The 22,855-nt window shown below is 35.7% G+C and overlaps 2 protein-coding genes across 6 annotated transcripts in view; one reads left to right on the top strand and one right to left on the bottom strand.

Annotated features, from left to right (window-relative positions):
* Positions 1–1,459: 1,459 nt before the first annotated feature.
* LOC306886529 (glycoprotein endo-alpha-1,2-mannosidase-like) lies at positions 1,460–5,059 on the bottom strand. Of its 4 annotated transcripts, none has more exons than XM_079443715.1 (6): positions 4,930–5,056; positions 4,325–4,429; positions 3,814–4,126; positions 3,621–3,730; positions 3,353–3,429; positions 1,727–2,599 (listed from the first exon to the last, which is right to left on the bottom strand). In XM_079443715.1, exons 3-6 carry the CDS (start codon positions 4,091–4,093, stop codon positions 1,963–1,965), a joined length of 1,104 nt encoding a protein of 367 aa, XP_079299841.1. In that variant the 5' UTR covers positions 4,094–4,126; positions 4,325–4,429; positions 4,930–5,056; the 3' UTR covers positions 1,727–1,962. The 4 variants fall into 4 exon arrangements, with proteins under 4 accessions (XP_079299839.1, XP_079299838.1, XP_079299841.1 ...); XM_079443714.1 differs by having other exon boundaries at positions 1,728–2,599; positions 4,325–4,426; positions 4,930–5,058; XM_079443713.1 differs by having other exon boundaries at positions 1,460–2,599; positions 3,814–4,426.
* Positions 5,060–7,785: 2,726 nt separating this feature from the next.
* Positions 7,786–22,855, top strand: part of LOC306886513 (transcription regulator protein BACH2-like) — a 28,428-nt gene continuing 13,358 nt past the window's right edge. The window contains exons 1-2 of one of the 2 annotated variants that reach the window (XM_079443672.1): positions 7,786–7,985; positions 21,395–21,651. In XM_079443672.1, the coding sequence (XP_079299798.1) occupies positions 21,409–21,651 (243 nt within the window). In that variant the 5' untranslated portion in view covers positions 7,786–7,985; positions 21,395–21,408. The remainder of the gene's footprint in view (positions 7,986–21,394; positions 21,652–22,855) is intronic. The other variant, XM_079443673.1, reaches the window with a different exon arrangement.

The raw sequence follows: 22,855 nt of genomic DNA, 5'->3' as shown, positions 1-22,855 counted from the left end.
ATGGTGCTGAAAAATCTCCGATGATGGCAATATTCGGATAGGATGCACCTGAACCCATAGCCTTCGCGTCAGTGCATCACTGCATGTTGCAATGTATCCGCAGTGATGACAGACTAAAATCAGCGCTTGCAAGTAAAAACATGTAAGATCCTATGGGTCAGAAACGAAGAACGCGAGCAAGTGCGTCGCTGGAAAGGGCGCCATGTAACGCCGTGTGATGTAATGTAGAATAATGTCCCCCTCCCCACATGCGCTCGGATACCTTTCCAGTGTCTGTGCTGTTCATATGCATGGAGGCAATTATAGATTTAGAGCGTGTGTGTGTGTGTGCGCGCGTGCGTGTGCAGTTAATATGCAAATGCAAGAAATGCATGGAGTGGGAAATAAAACATAACAGTGGCGTTAGACTGGATTATGTTTTTACTCATGGATTATTCCTTTGTTCATCATTTCTGTTTGAACTCAGTGATTTACAACCTATGACAGACAGATGTGTATTGTTTATAAATAAATGCATGGGATGTATGGGGGGGGGGGGGGGGTGATTTAAATAATAAATATGAATTTCCTTCAAAATCTGCTTAATACAATAATTCACACATTCAAAGAAAGTAGTAAATAAGCAATTGCATGATCAATTATTTGAGAAAATGATTACCACAGGCAATTTGTTTATTTAAAGCATTACAGTCAGAATATAACTGAATGCAATTTGTTGAGTTTAATAAGTCAGTTTTTCATAAAGGAGTAAAAAGGCATGCACGTAAAGAAAATGCCTAGTTCCTTCAAGAAATGTTAAACTCTTTGAAATTTATTCACAGTTTTAAACAACTTGGCACAAGCTGATTGGTTCTTGTTGCATACGCAGCCAATGAGCTTGCTGCTTTACGTTTAAATGGCTGGTTAGCATTCACTCGATCATTTCCCAGCAGGCTTTTTAGAGTTCTTCTGAAACCCTCCGCCTTCCCCAGCTCCACCTGCTACAAGTTATTCTATGATATGTGTGCAGCAGCAGTGTCTTAAATACTCGCAGCACCGTATCGCTGTATGCATTGGCAGCAGCAAGTTTCTGTACTTGCTTGCAGCAGCAGCAATAATCCACAACGACAGAAATAACCCACAGCAGCAGCAGCGTAGCAGATCTGTTCCACCATGATCAAATACATTAGCATTGTCCTATCCATTACCATGCAAAAATCTTCAGAAAGTTGTCATGATAGAAATGTCCACAATTCAAAAACATCAAAATAAAATGTGGCCAGATTTTATATTCCTTGTTGCTGTTTGAATTCATTGCAATATATTGATAAAATACATGCATATATATTGAATTAAAATGCAGAGCACAATGATTTTAATTTAAATAATTTATTAATAACTTCTATTAATATAATAAATAATCAGTCAACTAATAAATCAATAAATTGTGATGCCAGAGCAACCATAGGCAATGATGTTGGTCAAAATTTATATTAGGTGTCTTTAATATTATGCACTTAATTAAAATTTAAAGCATTGTGTTACTGTGTTGTTCTGAGAAAGACAATTTATGAATATCATATGTGAATATTGAAAGAACGTTCATCAAACTGTAGTTTAAAATGCATATCTTTTTAAATCCATCTAAATTTAAGCTAAACAAAATTTGTAATTTATTTACTAGCAATTTCTGAGTAAAAGACTGTTTCTACATCATTTTTTTCAGTGTAGTTAAAAACACCTATTATAAAAGTAAAACTTTTATTCACAGCTTCAAGGCAGAATATTTCTAATTGCAGTTTAGCATTAATATCTAATGAGCTTAATCAGTCAAGTTGTCATATACAGTGGTAAAAGGCATGTAAGTAAAACAAACTGCACACAACTCAAACAGAACAAAATCAAACAAACCATGGCCCTTGTAAGCACTACTTAGGGCAGTATTTCTTTTTCGGGACTAACAATAAAGTAATGAACTTTTCTTTACTCTAGCCATTTCTTCTGCTCCTCACTGAATTTTCTAGCCCATTTCTGTGTTATCTCTAAATAAACTGTAGGTTTATGAGGAAGGTAGTCAAGATACACAGTTTTACCCCATGTCTTTGGGATGGCCTTTTCGATTTGGGTTCCTTCATGCCATTCATTGAATGAAGTTATAGAGATGATCTGTGGCCTTGCATCCACAGCCGCATTAAAAGAGGTCTCATAATACTTGCCATTAATGCGGTTCCTTGTATTCTGGGAGTTCCAGGGCCTAATGCTAGTGTCGATATAACCTGGCCCTACACTTGGAACAAATACCAAGTCATTATAGTCACAGAAGGTTTTAATGGATCTCCAGTTGTGATGTGAGGAGCCATAAGTAAAGCCGTTGGTCGCAAAATACGTGTAGAGTCCATCAAATCCAGCAGTCTGTATGTCCTTCTTATGCCTTTCTTCCACAAGAAGAGCAATGAAGATGCCATCATATGGTGTGTTCCTGACTGTTGATATACCATTTGGCTTTAGCAGTTGTGCCCAAACATCTGGAGTTTGCAAGTATGAGTCATATACATAATACAGTGGAAGAAATTTGCCAGTGCCTGTTTTGTATCTATAAAAAGCAGGATGGTTTCCATATCTGTAAAATACAATTTACAATAAGTGCTATTAAACACATTTCTGTGGATTGATTTTATTTATTTATTATTCCATTGAACTAGAGAACAATTTGTGTGAATGGGTGCAGTCAGAATGAGAGTTTAAACAGCTGATAAAAACACCATCAATTAACATCCTGTGAAGAGGAAAGATTCGTGTTTGTAATAAACAAACATTATTATTTGTAAGAAATCACATTTTTAACCAACTAATTGCTTCAGGCTAAAATACGAGTCCTCTATCTATAGAGAAATCTGCACACAACAAGCTCCGTTTACAAGTAAAAAGAGTCGATTTTGATGAGAGGACAACAGGGGATGCACTTTTTCATTGGAGAATCAGTATGATTACGGACTCATATTTTAGCCTCAAGTGATGGTTAATGGATTTGTTTCTTACAAACATGCAGCTTTTCATTTCACAACATGTTAACTGCTGAAATGGAGTGGATTACTATTGGATTATTGTTTTTATCAGCTGTTTGGACTCTCATTCTGACGGCACCCATTTACTCCAGAGGATCCACTGGTGGGGCAACATTGTCAGCAAATTTAAATTTTTGGGTGAAATATTCCTTTAATATTAACCTAGATTTATAAATGTTGTAAAAGTATTGTCATTGTTAGCTGAAACACAATACTTTTAACTAATGTTAAGAAACTGAAAAGTGTTATCTTTTTTTATATTTTGTAAGTATGAATGCCTAGAGATGAATGAAATGCATCGAACATACCGCTCCACAATATATTTAATATTTTCACGCATATTTGCATCATTTCGTCCTTTGTATGGTTCAATATGAAAAACAACCTGTCAGGGACAATAAAAAAATGCATGAGACACAAAAGGAAAGACTATGAATTTCAAACCTCCATCTTTATCTATAGTAGTAAACATTTGAAGTGGATCAAAAAAGTTAATCAAAGTTGTCCTAAAACAAGAATGCATTTCGGTTTGATGAACGGTTTTGATCCACTTCAAATATTGATAGTGTATACCACCTTCAATTGATATTTGTCAGCTGCATCCAGAACCAAAGGCAGCAAATTATCAATTTCTTCTCCATTGTCGTCATTCATACTACGTGGATACCACGAAACAGATAGAACACCTAAAATAAGCAAAAATATTCATATAGTGCAACTGTGGTAAAGAAAAATAATATATAGCCTATGTTTCAAAGAGGCTTCTTACCAACAGCTGCTGTTCGCAACTGTCGCATGTGTTCCTCTAAAACCCATGGATCTCCAGAGCTGTATGGACCTAGTGCAGGGTAGAAATTGGCCCCGATGTCATCAGGAGGCTGGTGTCGTCCTGATGGATAACCTGAGGCCACTTTGGAGTCCCAGTGTGGTAAGAGTGGATGATCCCAGTGAACATATTTTCCATTAAACTCTGGGTTCCCATACCACACATAGTAGAAAGCGTGCACGTTGTAATTTGGCTCAGGAAAATCTTGCATTTTGTTCTCCATTCTATCAGCTTTCTCTGCTGGTGCAGCTATAATCTGTGCAGGTTTAGCAGATATAACAACGTCGTTATCTTGTTCCATTTGTCTTGAAGGTGGAATAAGTCTTAACGCAAACTGACTGCCCAAATTATTATCCTCAGGGCTCAGATACTTAAGGATGACTGATATAATAAGCACAGCCAAGGCTAAAGCAATAAGTGCACAACATGATTTCCTCCTAAACCGTGCCATTACCCTGGAGGTTGGTTAAAGTCCATTCCACCGAAGATGTTCAGTCAATGATGGAACAAATATGTTAACTGAAGCCCTCAAGGTTCATTCTTCATCTTCAATCTTCTACTAGAATAGATGTCAAAATAAATAGCTCACTTAAACAAAGATACATTTTTAGATATTACTAGTTTTTGTTTATTTATAAAAATAAAAAGGCACCTTGTACATTTAGTTGCACAACTTACTTTATACTAAGCATTAGCTTTCAGGCTATGCTGCTTTTTACACTCAGTACACATGCAGTAAGATAAAAGGTCTGTCTTAATAGTTTTTTTGTTTTTGTGTTTAATGGCTGGAATCTATTTAAACATTTAGCACAGCATTTAAATGGTTACCTATTAAAATAATCAACACATTTTCCATTTTAAAAAACCAATAGGCCTACATTTTTGTAATAAACAATATGTTTACGGCTAAAACGACAACCATTGAACACTAATCACAAAATCTCATGGAAAAGAGGTACATGGTACAGTTATTTAACACTGACACGTGCAACTGAGACTGAAATTAAACAATAACATCATTGTATGATTATTGCATTTGAAAAATATGCAGCGTCATACCTCTATTGACAGACATCAAATGATACATCTTTTGTATGAAACCAGAATATATCTGATACTTTAATCTAACGCGGAAGTATCGATGAGCAGTATTTTCTTCTGTCTTGTTTGTTCGACAATTGTCGATATGAACGAGTTTTACTGCGATCTACTGGACGGGAGGGGATTTTACAAATCCTACTATGACGAAGGCTGAACTCATGAATAATAATGACGTAGCGTTCACGCTCCTCGGCGAAAGGCCAATCACGAATCCTGATTAATATTCATGAGCCAGGCATTCTCCATAGTAGCGTTCGTAGATGGGAGAGCCGTGAAAACCAACCCTCCCTGACAGCTGTCAGATAGTAATTCATCGCCTCTTTCATTCATTGTCTGTTTGCATTAGCTAAATTAAAATTTTCCTTGAGAGAAAAATAAATAAGCGTGATATAAGTTCAATTGCAGCTTACATGTATGGTCACATACAGAATAATATGGTACAGAAAATGCCTACAGCAATATATCGTAGTAGTTTTACCCATACACACACAATTTTTCGTGTTTGTCATAAAATTTAAATTTGCCTAATTTGAGGTATTATCGCATTTTCATTCACAGCCATAAGGAGGCACTGTTTGCATTAGAATAAATGGGTTGGGAGGGAAGAGTCTGGAAGACTGCATATGTTTATGCAGTTTTCTGAATGCATACTTGAAAACCGATATGCTCATATTGAGCATATGCAAAAGGACAGCCTTTCTCGTGAATTTCCACAAGATGGCATCAATAACATGAAATAAAATAATATTTGGCTACTACAATTAAAATGATGGAGTTTGGGTCTGCACACCTCGAAAATAAAAGGAACAGTCAATTCTAGACAATCCCACTTTTAAATCTATCTTACTGGAAGCAGTTTAGACTACATATATACACTCCACTGTCAACACTGTGCTGCTTTAGAACTGACAATCAATCCCTGGTGTTTGAAATTATTTCAGTGACTCAAACAAAGCTGGAAAGCAATCATTTCTAAAGTGCACCATGCACACACACTGTGACAGGTTGCACTGATGCTTTGTGAGGACGGATGCAGAGCTGAGGCATTTTTCGCATCTTAAGGTCTCCATTTTCTGTGATAAAGAGGACTTTGATGTCAGTGCCACTCTGTGCCTTTGAGAATTTGTCACAGTTATTTGTTAACTTGACAGTGAAATTATGGCTCATTTGGATCGGAATCAAAGGAGAAGCAAGAGCCGTCTGCGACAACCCGATAATTCATGTAATTGCTTGCCAGGTCCTTTGGGGTACAGTGAGATTAAGTGCTGTTGTGCTTACTCTGGCCTAGCTCTAATCTAAATATACAAACAACCTCTATAAAATTGGATCTGTTTTTTTTTTCTGATTTATCCAGTTTTGATGTATGAATAACCTGAACTGTGGTTGCAATGCAGCTTTCACAATTTTTGGTACCATATAGGCTACAGTTATAATGTTGCACTTTAATAAATATATATGTAAAATAAATAATATAAAAATATGAATTCATTGTTTTTTAACTTAAAAATAATAATAAAGTAATTTATTAATTAGTAAATTAAAGTAATAATAATAATTAATAATTATAAAGGCTACTAGGCAGAACTGATTAGATACATTTTCACAGACTAAGTGCACGTGGTGCAAAACATAATATTAATTTATTCATATTTAATTAATTTTTATTCATATATTAAAACATGAATATATAACACAGGTTACTGCTAAAGTTTTACTTTTTAATAAAATGAATGCAATTAAATTTTATTTAATAAAAATAATTAAAATTATGATGAATAATTTAATAAACAATACAATTAAACTTAAATAAATGAATTAAAATGGATAAATTTACTTGAATAAATTGCAATAGTTTACTGCTACAGTTTTGCTTGCAAAAGGTGGAAAGGCTATTTAAATAAATGACATAAATTTGAAGAAAATTAATACAATTAAATTAATTTATACATGAATAATTAAAAACAAGGACAATGCATAAATTTAAATTAGAAAGAATAATAAAAATAGTTATTTACATGAATATTTACAATACTGCTACAATTTTTCTTGCAAAAGTTGGGAAAGGGATTTAAATGAATGACACAAGTTGGGAAAGGGATTTAAATGAATGACTGTACCCCGGCCGGAGACTCCGAAGGTTGCGGGTTCGAGTCTCCGGCCGGCAGGAATTGTAGGTGGGGGGAGTGAATGTCCAGCGCTCTCTCCACCCTCAATACCACGACTGAGGTGCCCTTGAGCAAGGTACCGAACCCCCAACTGCTCCCCGGGCGCCGCAGCATAAATGGCTGCCCACTGCTCCGGGTGTGTGTTCACGGTGTGTGTGTGTTCACTGCTGTGTGTGTGCACGTTGGATGGGTTAAATGCAGAGCACGAATTCTGAGTATGGGTCACCATACTTGGCTGAATGTCACTTCACTTCACTTCACTTCACTTCATTTTTTATTACAGTTAATAAATTTAAATGCATTTATTAAATTAATAATTAAAATAACCATAGTAAATGCGTTAAACGTATAATACATAATTTAATAAACAATTTAATAAACAATAACATTTTATTATTTTTTTCTAGAGGGTTTAAGTGCTGCATGAGGTGTCAAAACCCCATTATCTGTGAAATTCTCCTATCCGCTTGTACACTTTACAGGGTGATTAATTTACAGGTGTGAAGATATTAGTTCGCTAGATCGTTAGATTCACAAATTGTGAAACACTGAATGGTTTGTGCTATTGTACTATGGGCGCATCGCCATGACGTCATCGCCCCAATGTCAACAATGTAGCAATTTAGAGGAGGCGCGTGCTGGAAATGCCACAATCAGCAAAGAGCAAAGCAAAAAGCACGCGGGCTCGAATGTAACTCGACACAGACGGAGACTGAACACTCCGTTCCTCCGGCTTCAGAGAAAACAATAACCCTGCACGCTCCTCCAGCTGCCAGCGAAGCGCGAAGAACGAGACCATGTGAAGGCGTCTTGCAGAACATCTTCGTGTGGGAACGACTGAAAGTTTAGGTGAGTGACTAAGCCGTCGGTTAGTTTATGAGTGTTTTGGTTTGAGCGTCTTGTTGTTTGTGGTCCATGCCTCGCGTAAGAGGCAATGTCTCAGCACAGACAGAAAGCTTACGTCAACGTTTTTGGATGTCAGTGCAGCTCCTCTGACTGACTGTACCTTTTTAGGTCTGCAAGTTAGTGCTGCTGCATTTAGTTTCTGGTGCTGTAGATGGCAGGTACAATTATGGGTTGGACCGGATGCACTCTGACTGAGACAGTGGGAAACAGTGATTCAAGACAATATTTAATGCCTTTGTGTGCAATATTTTGTGTGTCCATCCCTCTGGAACATCTGTCTATTTATCTATCTTCTAATAAGTACAGCAAAAGCAAAATAAATAAAAAATCATCCCTGAGTTATAGTTAACTAAAAAAATATTTACTTGAAATAAAGTGGACATTAACTAAAGCAAAATATAAATATATTAAAACAATAAAAATAAAATAAAGTTAATTACCAAGGCCATACCTCTCATTTCCATATTCTTTAGCTTGATGTCCTAACATATCTAAAATAATTCAAAATGAATACATTTTGAATATATAGCAAAAATACATTATATACTATATATATATATATATATATATATATATATATATATATATATATATATATATATATATATATATATATATTATTTTTTTTTTATTATTATTTTTTTTATTATATATTTTAAAAAAACTATAATAGTATATATCTAGCTATCATCTTAGACAATACACTAATAGAAAACAGACTGAAAATTTAAGTCAATAATAATTCAATCAAAGAAGAGGAGTCATTTTTCTCAGTGTTGGTACTCCGTTTTGACTTTGTAGGAGTTTTGACCAAGCACTTGCCTAATAAGCTGTATTTAAAAGTGGGCTAATGCTGATGTTATAAAACCATGAATTATCTGGAAATGCTCAGGTCTTTAAATAGAGGTGTGATGACTTTGGAGGAAGTAAAGCTGGTAAAGATCAACTGATAACCAAGCCTTTGGTATGATGAAAACATAAATCAAGAAATAATAGACTTAATTATTCCTTGCAGTTTCTTATATTTGGAATTTGTTTCAAAGTAGGGATGTTGAAACACTTAAAAAAAATAGTAGAGGAATTGCAGCACTATGTTGTAATGAAAGAAGAAGTGCGAGAGGCATTGGTTGGATGCCCTCTCGCATTGAATTTTTACAGTCACTCTGCCAAGTTTAGCTTGTGTTTGTTGCTTTCTTATTACTATGAACTGGACCAGTTTAAAAACACTCATGCTACAAAATCTCTTCTGAAATATCATTGTTTTCCTATCTATTCTATTACTGTTTATGAAAGCAGTTGTGTTGCACCACAGACCCAGATTTGATGTGTTTTTGATAAAGCAGGGACGGTAAAGATACAGTTAATGGGTGGATGAGGTGTTTGTGGTTTACATCCTGTGAGATGAGATGTTCACAGGTCTTTGTGGTGCAGCATATAGAGTAGCTAATTTCCTGTGATCATTGTAGAAATTCTAGAAATATTCAGATTGATTATGGATAGAGAATCCACATTTACCTTTTAACTTAAATTTGCTCTTTCTTCAACACTTTTGAAGATCTTACCTGCATCTTTATTTAGAGCTGTGGCCAATATCATAAGAAATCATGGTCTGAATGTGACAATGAGGTTCAGCTGCACCGCAGTACCAATTACAGATGTTCAGTGCTCTCAGAATCTTGGGACTTGAATCTGCTTTAGTGTTCATCCTGATTTTATCTCCTAAAAGTGTTTAGCAGGTCAAATCAATGGCCCGTAACTAATCAATGGTTTGTCTTCACTATATGGACTGTGCAGAAACATCTCCTGAGTCATGTAACGGTGGTTTGTTCTTCTGATGAAAGCACCTGTTTTGTCAGCAGTTGTGGGTTTGTCGCTTATCGCTGGTTGAGAAACAGATGTTTGTCTTCTGCTTGTGTTTGCAACACAACAGATGTTTCTTCATTGGCTGTTTGATAAAGCAAACTGAATTCTGGTTCTGTCATGAAGTGCCACCATATGTGTGACCTTAATGTTCAGCAGTGGAAGCTGAATTATTTGTCAATGTAAGAGCTGCACTGTACATATATCAACATCAGCATATTTTAGAAACAATGTCATATGAGTATTTTCAGTGTTTTTTTTTTTTGGTTTTGTTTTTTTTGTTTATGTGGTTGCTTGATTTGATTCGATTACTGGCCCAAATCAAAACGCCATCCTTCAATGTCTTTTGGACATTTTAGCAGATCTTGTTCAGTTGCTTTGAAAAGAAATGGCATCCTTTTCCATAATTTGAGCTATAATTCATGTCTGTAGCATGATGTTCACATTTATGCAAACACTAATAAGCCCAAAACACTGCAATAGTGTATGTGCATGCCAATTTTATTCAATCTCTGCACCATCAAATCACTGACTGATGTGTTCAGAGTTTTGTTTTTGCTCATTTAGTTTCAGTTCGGCTGACTGTGGCTATGATTTTTTTACCACAATTTTGCAAAGTAGTTTCTATACCCTCTCTGTACCAAAACATATTGTGATTAAAGCTAATAATGAAGTGCCAGGTCATGATATGATAATACAAATGCCTCTAATGTCCACAGATGGGCCAAAGGTGAGAGAAATGGGGCTGGAATGCACTTGGCCACAGCTGTCATTTATTAACTATGTGGACTTGATGAACCCGTTGAGTACTGGTTCACTTCCTGTTGGACAGCTAGAGTAGAGTTAGTCTGAGACATTGACACAATCCAAGAGAATACACAAACACAGCTAATGGGGCCATTAAAAGATTTCCTTAGCGGTGAAGGACATTTTTTATTTTAATTACACATGACTGTCTGATAAGGGAAATGTTGCTGTAATGACTGGCCTGAACCACCTGAACTACTTTTTTGTCAACAAAAAAAAAAAATCAGTATTTATTTATTCATTCATTCATTCATTCAATAATAGTGGGTCTTGGGGTGGGGGATGAGATTAGTTAGAATAAAACAATCATAATATTTGGTACATTTGTCTTTAAAAATATTTATGTATTAATTTATTTTGGATATTTCAATGATACAAAATACAGCCAGTTTGTTCATCTGCAACACACATATATATATATATATATATATATATATATATATGAGTTACATTTTAGTAGTGCAGGATGAAGCTGCTAGAATCACATTTAAAATAATAGAAAAATCCCAAGACAGTTCTATATGTTACCATGCATTGTATGAAATTATGCATATCTCAGCCATTGCAGCTTCACTCTGCAAATCCAAATGTATAGCCTCAAGATGCATTCAAGCTGAAGTAGCTTGCACAAATCTCCAGCTACACCCACATCTCGCATCTATTATTTCTTTGAATATAAGTGTCATGATGTTTACTGCTGCGGTTTTTGTATTTTACTGGAATCTTCTGCTTTGACGGACAGATGAACGAGGAGCTGTGACTCTTATTCTCTGTTTGAAGTAGGTCATCGGCTGACTTAGGTAAAAGTAACCCAGCTGAATATGAATGCAGGAAACCAGCTGCGTAGTAAGCAGTAAATGCGTAGGTGTTTCAGTATGACATTTGGGTTACATTTAACCCCAATAAATTCTTTGGTCGCACTCTCTATGACACATGCGGTTCATGCCGTTATTGCTAGTTTTCGTAGTAGTTCAGAAAATTTACTGACCCTCAGGCCATCCAAGATGTAGATGAGTTTGTTTCTTCATCAGATTTGGAGAAATTTACATCACATCACATCACTTGCTCACCAATGGATCCTCTGCAGTGCCAGTCAATGGGTGCCATCAGAATGAGAGTCCAAACAGCTGATAAAAAACATCACAAGAATACAGAAATAATCCTCATGGCTCCAGTTAATCAATTAGGGACCTATTAAGCTCACCAAATCTACATTGATACATTTTTAGTGCACAAGATATTGGTTTCAGTACAAGAAGTTATGTTAAAATAAAATATTAATTTCTCACACAAAAATATTTAATTTGATTTTAAATGACAAAAGAGTTTTGATTAAGATATATAGGCTACATCATTAAATGCAAAAAGTCTGGCTGTGCTTAATGGGTACATTTTTGTACCCTTTAGGCACACCCCTGTCCCCATTAAGCTCACATCATGTTTTATTAAAAAGTCTTGTTTATTTTAAACAACCTTTTTAAAGGATAATTGAAAAATGGTTTATTTGAAGGTACAAAGTCAATAATAAAAAAAAGTGTATAGATTTGAGCTGACTATGCTCAAATCATAGCTTTAGACTATGATTCCATCCAGTCGGAGGAGATTAAACATGTTTGATATTTTCAGCCAATTTTAGAACACATTGTTTTCATTTGTCACACGTCTCCTAGCAACAATGCGCACATTTCTGTGTGAGTTTGTTGTGATCGGAAGGAATATAAAGTCTGGTAGTGTATGATCCTCACTCGTTTATTGTATGATGCCCAGTGTGACTATTAAGTCAGTAAGTGTATGATGCCTGGTGTTTTAAAAATCTGTTCAGATTTTAAAAGTCGTGTAGCGTATTCCAGCCTTTAGTCACTTTTTTCCTGGACAGATACAACAGGTTTCTGATGGCTCCTTATTTGTACGGACGACATGCCTCTTTCATCTTTGAGCATAAACTATAGTTACGTCAAGATTTTGTCATCTTAAAGCTGTGAAAATAAGTTAGCAACCACTTTATAAAGATTAACTTAGTGACAACCATCAGTTTATATTTAAAGTCTGTTTATGATGTATTTATATAGACGTTCAATGTGGAAGAGCTTAAAGAGAGAACACTGAGCTTAATTGGAGCAGCAACAAGTTTTTATAAATTTCATGTATTATTTTTTTTAAATGACAAGATTTTGCAAAATAAATAAACTGTCATATATTACGTTCATGCATATTTTATTATGAACAACTATTATTAAATTATACTTTTTCTTACAGATGTCACACTGAAAATCACACAGCTTCATAGTTGTGCCCCCTTTAAGCTCATCTTGCAATAATATGAAATCTTCAAAAATTACAGCAGTGTAAAACCACAGACCAGCCAATAAACTGTCAATTTATAATATTATGGATTTAAAAGAACAAGCCAGTAATGTCTGTGAAGTAATATATTAGCGTAGCACACAATCTTATGCAGCTAGTCAGCTAACGGTGTCCTGTAGCATCTGCTCTGTGTTGCTAAAACTGTCTTTTGGATCTCACTGTACTCATTTCCCACATCCAAGTTCTAGGTTATAATATGCAAAAGTCTAAACATTAATCTCTTAATTTTACAATAAGTAGTGAAATTTACCCAAAATAAAGGCTTAAACATCTAAAAAATGCACATTTAAAGGGCTCCTCTTTTGGTAAAAGTTTTCAGACAGCTTTCAAAATGGCTGCCAGGCAGTGTGAACACATGGATACTTATATCTCAGAGGGTAATGGTCTGATTGACTTGAAATTACAGGAGGTGTGTAGCAACAAAAACATCAAGTAGGATAATACATTATCTTTTCTTTTTATAAGCTGAGCTCAAAAATGGAAGTGGGCTTTATGGGTACGTTTACCCTAACGTTCTGCATCTTTGTAATAAACAACTCTATCATTAAGGCATTTTTACTTTAAACTATTGCTTTTGGTCAAAATATGAGTCCGTAATAATGCTTCAACAAAAGTCTTTCCCTTATTGTCCTCTCACATCAAAATCCACCAACATATTTGTTTAGAACCGGTTTAGACTGCTTGATCTGTGCATATTTCTCTCTTGTTCCAGACGAGGTGATTTTTTTCACTAGAGAAAGCAATATAATGGATAGAAGACTTGTTTTAGCCGGAAACAACAGTTTGAACGTTTATTTCTCAGATGCAGCTTTTCTCTTCACAAGACTGAAGACGTGTGGATTATTGTGTGTTTTTATAAGCTGTTGACTCTTATTCTGATGGCACCATTATGGATCCATTGCTGAGTAAGTGATGCTAAATTTCTCCAAATCTGTTCTGAAGAAGAAACAAACTCATCTATATCTTGGATGGCCTAAGCAGGAAATAATTTTTCAGCAAATTTTCATTTTAAGTTTAAGAACTATTCCAATAAAGGATAGTCCACCCAAAAATGCAAAAATCATTTACTCACCCTCAAGTAGTTCCAAACCTGTATGAACGTCTTTGTTCAGCTGAACACAAAGGAAGATATTCTGAAGAATGTGGGAAACGGTTCTGGGACACCATTGACTTCCATAGTATTTTTTTTTCCTACTATGGAAGTCAAGGTACCCCGAACAGCCTGGTTACAAACTTTCTTAAAAATATCTTCCTTTGTGTTCGGCAGAACAAAGACGTTCATACAGGTTTGGAACTACTTGAGGGTGGGTAAATGATGACAGAATTTTCATTTTTGGGTGAACTATCCCTTTAAGCACAACATGCCAATGTATCGAACAATCAACAAGCAGAACTGGAACTATCCTTTTCATAATGTGTAATTTGACCATGAATATCCTAGATTTCACTGAATTTCGTTACCTCTTTTGTTGTTATATTTTGCTTTGACCGACTTCAAGTGAGTGGTCCAGTTATACTCTCGCTGCAGACCGAGGAAACATACCTCAGGCGAGATGTGATGTCAGTGGTTCAGCTGAAATAAGAGAGGTGTAGACCACATCCTAGAAAATGGAGTGACAGGAAAGAAAGGTCATTCCCAGTGGATTGAAATACCTGTGCTTATTTTAGGAAAGATCTATTGAAATGACAACAGTGAACTTCAGCTCAACTTCAGGGCGGTGATTCTAAATGTCATTGTAATATCTTTCCGCAGTTTAAGGAGAATAATTGAATGTGTCAGGAATTGAGACTGCAACCAGGAATTTGTTATAAATAAAGGCCTTAATTAATCAAGGCCATAATTAGTCAACAGAATCAGAATACATTTTTAGGACACTACCTAGCATGGTTTGGGTTATCATTCTTGCAAACATTTCTACCTTGTCAAATGTCATACATTAGTACAGAAAGAGTTCTTGCCACCAAAATAATAGATGCTTTTTAATGTTTCTCAACCGTTTGTTGTCCTGACATGCCTTCGTTCATGTCTTAGTTTGTCTTACATGGATAAAAAGTAATAAACTTTCTTCAAATATGTATTTATGTTCTTTGTCAAATTTGAAGAGCATGATGAAATTTTAATAAGCGCTCAAACCTTTCAGCATTCGCTTTTTTTGCATTCCTTCTTTTTGATGTTTTGCCATCGGTTTGTGAGATCACAGCAAATTTGAATCTTCAAAGCTTTTCAGTGTTTCCTAGTTGATTATGTTAATTTCTTCCAAGCTATTTGAGCCCACAGTACTTGTGTGACATTAATTTGAAATTCATGATATTTTACTGTAGGGAGAAAATCAGGTGCAACCTGCTGGCAGAACCATCAGTCACCCTCAGACGGTTACTGCCTCCCATGCTGGCCTCAATTACCATCTGTTTAGAAAGGATGTCCAGGCCTTGGTCATGCTGACATCCCATCTACACTACACACGAGCGACATGACGTGACAAAACTAGCATGCTCTAGTTTTAATCAAGCAAGCTGTATAGACCGCAACAGTATGAAGTCAAACTGCAATGCGCACACAATGTAGGCAGCTTTGTTGATTATATCGGAAGTGCTCTAGTTTTGTGTTGTCAGGCATTACTCAAGTGTAGATAAGTTCTAAAAGGCAATGAGAAAAAAGGTTCAGCTGTTTAATCTCTTCACTATAGAAACGCCTCTATGCTGATGGCAAAAAATAGAGGCAACAGTGTCAATATTGCAATGCATTTAATGTATTTTTGTGTATTTTGCTAGTTTCTTAAGGGCTGTATCAGTAGAATATTTTGACAATGTGTGAGTATGGGAGTATAAGACAAGATATTTAATAGTGTCTTCAATTTAAATTCAAATTAATTTAATTGCATTGTATCTGCATAAACTATCTCCTTCAATAAAATGCTTCAGTTATTAATTTTGCGTCATCAGATTCCTTATGACAGTTTTCTTGCCGTAAAATATTTTTGTGCAAAAAACAAAACAATCAACGGTTTAGGGTAAGTTAAATTTAAATTATTTCAGAGAAATTCTTACTTTCATTCAGAAAAATAATACTTTTATTAACATTAAATGGATCAAAGGCAAAATTATGGTGTAGACATTTGTAATATCACAAACTATTTTTGTCAAAATGCTGTTCTTTTCTATTAATCCTAAAAAAAACTTGTCACAGTTTCCACAAAAATATTAAGCAGCACAACTGATTTTAACATTGATAACCATAAGAAATATTTCTTGAGCAACAAATCAGCATATTAAAATAATTTATGAAAGATCATGTGACACTGAAGACTGAAATTTCAGCTTTGCGTCACAGGAATAAAAAACATTTTAAAATGTATTCAAATAGAAAACATTTATTTTGTATTGTAATATGTAATTTCATAATATTTCAGTTTTTACTGTTGATCAAATAAATGCAGCTTTGGTGAGCAAAATACTTTTTTTAATGAAAACATTTGCAAAAACATTTAAAGGGGTCACATGACGTTGCTAAAAAGAACATTATTTTGTGTATTTGTTGTAATGCAAAGTGTTTATGCGGTTTACAGTTAAAAAACACATTATTTTCCACATACTGTACATCATTATTGCTCCTCTATGCTCCGCCTTTCTGAAACGTGCCGATTTTTACAAAGCTCATCGTTCTGAGAAGCGAGGCGTGCTCTGATTGGCCAGCTATCCAGTGCGTTGTGATTGGCCGAATACCTTAAGTGTGAGATGGAAATGTTACGCCCCTTACCGTATTGATGCCATGTCCCGGCGCAACCTGACAAAAACAATAAAACCCATTATAAATGAGGCATTTGTTGCATCCAGTGGGGACATAATTACTGATTATAATGACTTATACTGCGCGGCGAAATGCAACATTACCATGTCTGCATTTGTGATCGGAGAAACCACAAACAACAACCACTACTCCACACTGCTCAAAACTCGAGTTTGAATCGTCAGTGGCAAATTTTTAAATAAGAAAACATACTTACAAGCTTGCAAAGTTGGAATTGCCCCACTTTGTAGAAACAGCCTTTGAGCACAGCTAGCATTGTAGGCTACTCTCCCAGGCTCAGGAAATAGTCCTCCGTAAAATACGCTGCACAAACTCTAATATTTGGGTTGAACTGTTCTGGAACAATGTTGTAAATACAACTTAACCACTGATTTCTAGTTGTGTCCTCTTTTGGAAGCCCAAACAAAGTACTTTCTCTTACACAACGAAACACAGCGTCTCCAGGACATGGCGCCAGCGGCAGCAACAACGCTACAGCGAGAATAAAAATCATGCCCTCTCTCTTTGCGTATACATTTGGGTGGTGTTTTGCAAATTACTGTAACACTCCAAAGAGAAAAGAAAACTTGAAATCGCATCATATGACCCCTTTAATTTCACAGTTAATCTATGTAACTATGAACACCCCTTATTTATGTCAAATTAATGGTAATGCACAGTTGTGAATTTAGTCTAAAAATATCCATGATCTGTGTTTTTAATGCCTCGCTATCTGCTGATTGTGTTATGTACTGCTTGTGTTGAAGTATGTTTATCGAACTCACTGTGAGCTTCTGTGTATATTTATAGCTTGCTTGCTGTGTTTTTGTGTCACGGTTGCCTCTGCACATATTAAAGACAGTCATGAGTCATTTCTCACTTCAGTCTCTGAGAAACTATGATTCATTCAAGATCTGTTTCAGCAACCAGTGCCCAAAATACTCTGGCATGGAGTCACCCCCTATCTTTACATTAGAAAGCCAGCTTAGGAATGCCCTGATTGACTTGAGGAGTGATATTTCAGCTGTTTATTTAACACCTGATTGCCTTTGAATAAACAACACTAATTTGTAGAACTGTAATTCATATGAATAAGTGAACTGGCACAATTTACTTTGGCATTTTGTGTCCAACTTGCATAGGGAACTGAACGAGCTAGATGCATTGTGGGACATTTCCCACGGAGTACCAAAAAATACCTTGCATTTTTCAAAGGGATCCATTCTTTCAAACACCATTTGTTCACATCCTTTATATACTGGCTTGTGAATATGACAGTGACCCTCTGAAAGAGAGACAGCTAACCTTATTTTGAGCACAATAGTTCATTGTCGAAACTAATGATGTCATTGTCGAGTTTCCTGCTGGAAAATCCCCCCAAGATGAGCTCTTACCTGAGGTGTGTTGTGTCATTCTGTTTGGTTGTGTGTGGTTTTCTCTCCTGACCTTCAGGCTTAAAGCATCAGGCAGTACTGGATCGCCACTCCAGCAGCCTGCCACGTCCTGAGACACAAAACATTAGCTCATGGAATCTGCAGTTAGCGGTTAGCTTATATATTTTACAAGGATATGCTCATCAACTGTTCTCAGCCAGAGCATCAGGCTGGCATAGGTCAATGTAGGTTCATGTGTAGGTCAATGACAGTTATAGTCGTGTGGTATAGTGGTTAACAATGTTTTTTTTTTTTTTTTTTTCTTTTTCTGTATTTCTTTCTTTCTCTTTCTTTCTCTCTTTCGTTCTTTCTTTCTTTTTCTTTATTTCTTTCTTTAAATTTAATTTAGGTTCAGTAGACTATGTCTGTCTGTCTGTATGTTAGTGCTGTCAAACGATTAATCGCATCCAAAATAAAAGTTTTTATTTACATAATATATCTGTGTATACTGTGTATTTATGTATATATATATATGTATGTATTCCTATGTATATGTTTACACTCATATAATTTATATTGTATATAAATATATTTAATATGTAAACATAAAATTTTTCTTAAATATATACATGCATGGGTGTACACAAAATAAATGTACACAGTACACACACATAACAAAAACTTTTATTTTGGACGCGATTAATCATTTCATAGCACTTATATATTACATTATATTTAGATTAAATAAAGATTATTATCTGAAATACAAATGGAAATCTGTACAGTAGCAGTCAATGTCATGGAAATTCCTTGGTCAAGTTGTGTAGTAAGTTGTAGTAACATTTCATCTTCTTATTTAAGTTATTGACTAATAGTCTCTCCTTATTAGCACGTTAAACCATCTCACTTAAGCGTATTTTAAAATACAGCGTACCATTCTTCTCAGAAAGATCTTCAGTGGTTGGAACTGAAAGAAGAGCTGCTGTAATCAGGTCAGTGTGAAATTAGGCCATGCTTCTCTCGGTGGTCATAACGGCCATATTACCCCCTTAAGTAGGAGGCCTTGAATTATATGTACTTTTTAATTAATGTCTTGGTGATTGTGTTGAAAATGGGGTCACCAAATTTGTGCTGTGTAATCAATTATTTAATGTTTGTCCATGTGGGATCTAATGGACTTCTTTTCTTGACATTTTTGTTGTTTAAACAAACTTTAATGGGATAGTTAACCCAAAAATGAAAATCCTGCCATCATTTACTCACTCTCAAGTTATTCTAAACCTATGAGTTTTTTTGTTTTTTTTCTTCTGTTGAACATCAAAGAAAATATTTGAAGAATGTGGGTAACCAAATCGTTTCTTGTCCCCATTGACTTCCATAACATTTTTTCCATACTATGGAAGTCGGTGGGTACCAACAATTATTTAGTTAGCAACATTCTTCAAAATATTCTCTTTAATGTTCAACAGAAGAAAGAAATTCATACAGGTTTGGAACAGCTTGGTGATGTATAAATGGTAACAGAATTTTGTATAAAAAAATAGTTAAATATTTCATTTTTCTTTTTCACTCACATTTTCTTTAGAGATGTAAAATTGAAGAAAAAAAAACTGTGCTAAAAATAAATGTTTAATGTCTGTTTATGCTAAATTAAGCTTAATTATCCCGAGTTATACATTGTTTATATGTTCAATGCAATTTATCTAATTACAATTTGTTACTAGAGTGTTTACATGCTTATTACAGTCTCCTTTCCATCAAAGGAATTATTACTCCTCCATATAAAGCCATATTGGTGTTGGCAATGGATTTAGGTCGGGGAATTAGGGGCTTCATAAATTAGCGAGACTGCAGGGTTGGTCAGCATCGTCGACATTTTAACAAATGCTTTCTAATTATATTTCCATTCAGTCCTGGAGGATCAGAAACAGAATAGGCTAGTTCTGTAGTAGGTTTGTTTCCACAGCGACCGAACGGTTAAGCCTAGTTTTGCACTTGAATGAGTTTTCAGTGGATCACTTTTCTCTGAGTAATTGGTCCTTTGATAACCCAGTTCATTGTACTGCATGTGCAACACTCACAATACACGATAGTTCATACGCCATTGTAATGACGCTCATCTGCATTATGGTCATGGTTGTCTGACATAGTCATGCATCAGTGTTGATGATGAAACATGCTGTAATTCCCTCTGTTTATTTGCATGGTATTTTTCCTTTTCAGAGCAGCATCTCTGAATGAATTGACATGCTGGTGATATCTCATTAGTGTGGGTAGAGCAAGCGAGTGACAGCTGCTATCAGACATTTCTCTGTCAGTGTGAGGGGCTCTGTATGTGCTTTATTGGGAGATGTGTTAATGATTCACGAGCTGATGCTGAGATTACCAAAGCCAAGATGCTGAAATGCTGTGTGTTAGAGTGAGCAATTGCTATTCAACAGCTCATCTTAGACTGATTACTAGTCTGATTCAAAATAATTGGAAAATCCCCCTTACTAGTTCCTCCTTTCAGCTTTTCACTGCCTCTAGGAATGAACATAGTTTTTTTTAAGCATCGGGGATGTTATCATCTTGAAAATGGGAACGGCAGGAATAGTACAACAGAGGCTACCACTATTACAACCTGGTCTTGCAAAATAGGCTCATATTCTTTTGCCATTATATGGCCATGCAGAGCCATCATTAGACTCCCTTGAGACTCTTGTTGGCAACACATTTTTTGCCTTTTTTTATGTAGCAACTGCCCTGTAAAGTAATAATCTGTTGGTATATGAGCTTCAGTGTCCTTGTTTGACACATTATTTATTTTTGAGACCATTACCCATGATACTGTGTGCTAAAACTTTTGTTGTTTATGTGCGACTACAGCCTCTTGGAAACTCTACTAGTGTTCCTTTTGGAAATTCACATATCAAAGTCCTAATTATCAGGCCACTTTTGAAGCTGACACATGCTGCTCATTGGCCATCGGCTCAATTTGAGACATCTGTGTGATTGCATCAGCAATTGTGTAATTGTCTATTATTGAGTTTGAAGAACCGCCATTGAGATTAATAGTATATTTTTTTCCTTTAAACTAGCTTTCCGTCAGATATGTGCAATAAATATTTTTTGAAACTTGAATAATGTGGAGCAGTCATGTCATGTCACTTTATCCACAGGCTCTGAGCAAGGAATGTCTACGGAGGAGAAGCCTGAAGCTCCCATGTATGTCTATGAGTCGACAGTGCATTGTGCCAACATCCTCCTGTGCCTGAATGAACAGCGGAAGCAGGACGTCCTGTGTGATGTGACAGTGCTGGTGGAGGGGAGGGAGATCCGTGCCCACAGGGCAGTGCTGGCAGCTTGTAGCCAGTATTTCTCCCTGCTGCTTAGGGGCCAGACGGAGCATGAGTCAGTCATCAACCTGCCACAGAAGGTGAGTGTCCTCATTTGGCAGGGGTACAGATTCAGCATACATTAACAGCCTGCAATGACCTGCACTGAAAACCGCACAATAATCCCAGCTGTGTCAGAAGAGGGGAGATGTGAGATCTCTGAAATCCTTGCATTTACTGCATATAAACACCCTTATTGTCGTTTCTTTGTTTATTCATTTTATTTGCCAGTTTTAGGACCATTATTTCCTTTTTTATAAGGTCGATTTGTAGCCTGTCTGAAAAATTAAAAGACACAATGTTTTGAAATATTGATGATTGCATTTAGAGTGAATGTTGTGTATAGTTCCACAATCATGAAAAATATTGTCAGAATTTCTGAAAAAGTCATGAAAATGAGTAACATTAAATTGTTAAAAAAAGGCAGTTTCTTTTTCAAATAAATGCTGTTCTTTTTAAATTTCTTTGTCAACAAATTTGTAAAAACAATTACAACCTGAATTTCCGAAAATGTTGGGACATTTTTTAAATATGAATAAAATTAAAACTAAAAGACTTTCAAATGACATGAGCCAATATTCTTTTCACAATAGAACATAGAGAATATAACAAATGTTTAAACTGAGCAATTTTACACTTTTATCCACTAAATGAGCTCATTTCAAATTTGATGCCTGCTACAGGTCTAAACAAATTGGCACGGGGGCAACAAAGGGCTGAAAAAGCAAGACATTTTGAAAACATTCAGCTGGGAGAACATCTAGCAACTTGACATCAGGTCTGTAACAAGATTAGCTATAAAAGGGATGTCTTAGAGAGGCAGAGTCTCTCAGAAGTAAAGATGGGCAGAGGCTTTCCAATCTGTGAAAGGGTGCGTAAAAAGATTGTGGAATACTTTAACAACAACGTTCCTCGACGTCAAATTTCAAAGGCTTTGCAAATCTCATCATCTACAGTGCATAACATCATCAAAAGATTCAGAGAAACTGGAGACATCTCTGTGCGTAAGGGACAAGGCTGAAGACCTTTGTTGGATGCCCGTGGTTTCGGGCCCTCATACGACACTGCATCACTCATCGACATGATTCTGTTATTGACATTACTAAATCTGCAGATGCCAACTAAAGCTCTATCATGCAAAAAGGAAGCCATATGTGAACATGGTCCAGAAGCACCGTCATGTTCTCTGGGCCAAGGCTCATTTAAATTGGACTGTTTCAAAGTGGAAAAGTGTTCTATGGTCAG

Source organism: Barbus barbus, assembly GCF_936440315.1.
Source record: "Barbus barbus genome assembly, chromosome: 20".
Taxonomy (NCBI): domain Eukaryota; kingdom Metazoa; phylum Chordata; class Actinopteri; order Cypriniformes; family Cyprinidae; genus Barbus; species Barbus barbus.
The sequence above is the reverse complement of the archived record's forward strand: the minus strand, read 5'-3'. Positions and strand labels throughout refer to the sequence as shown.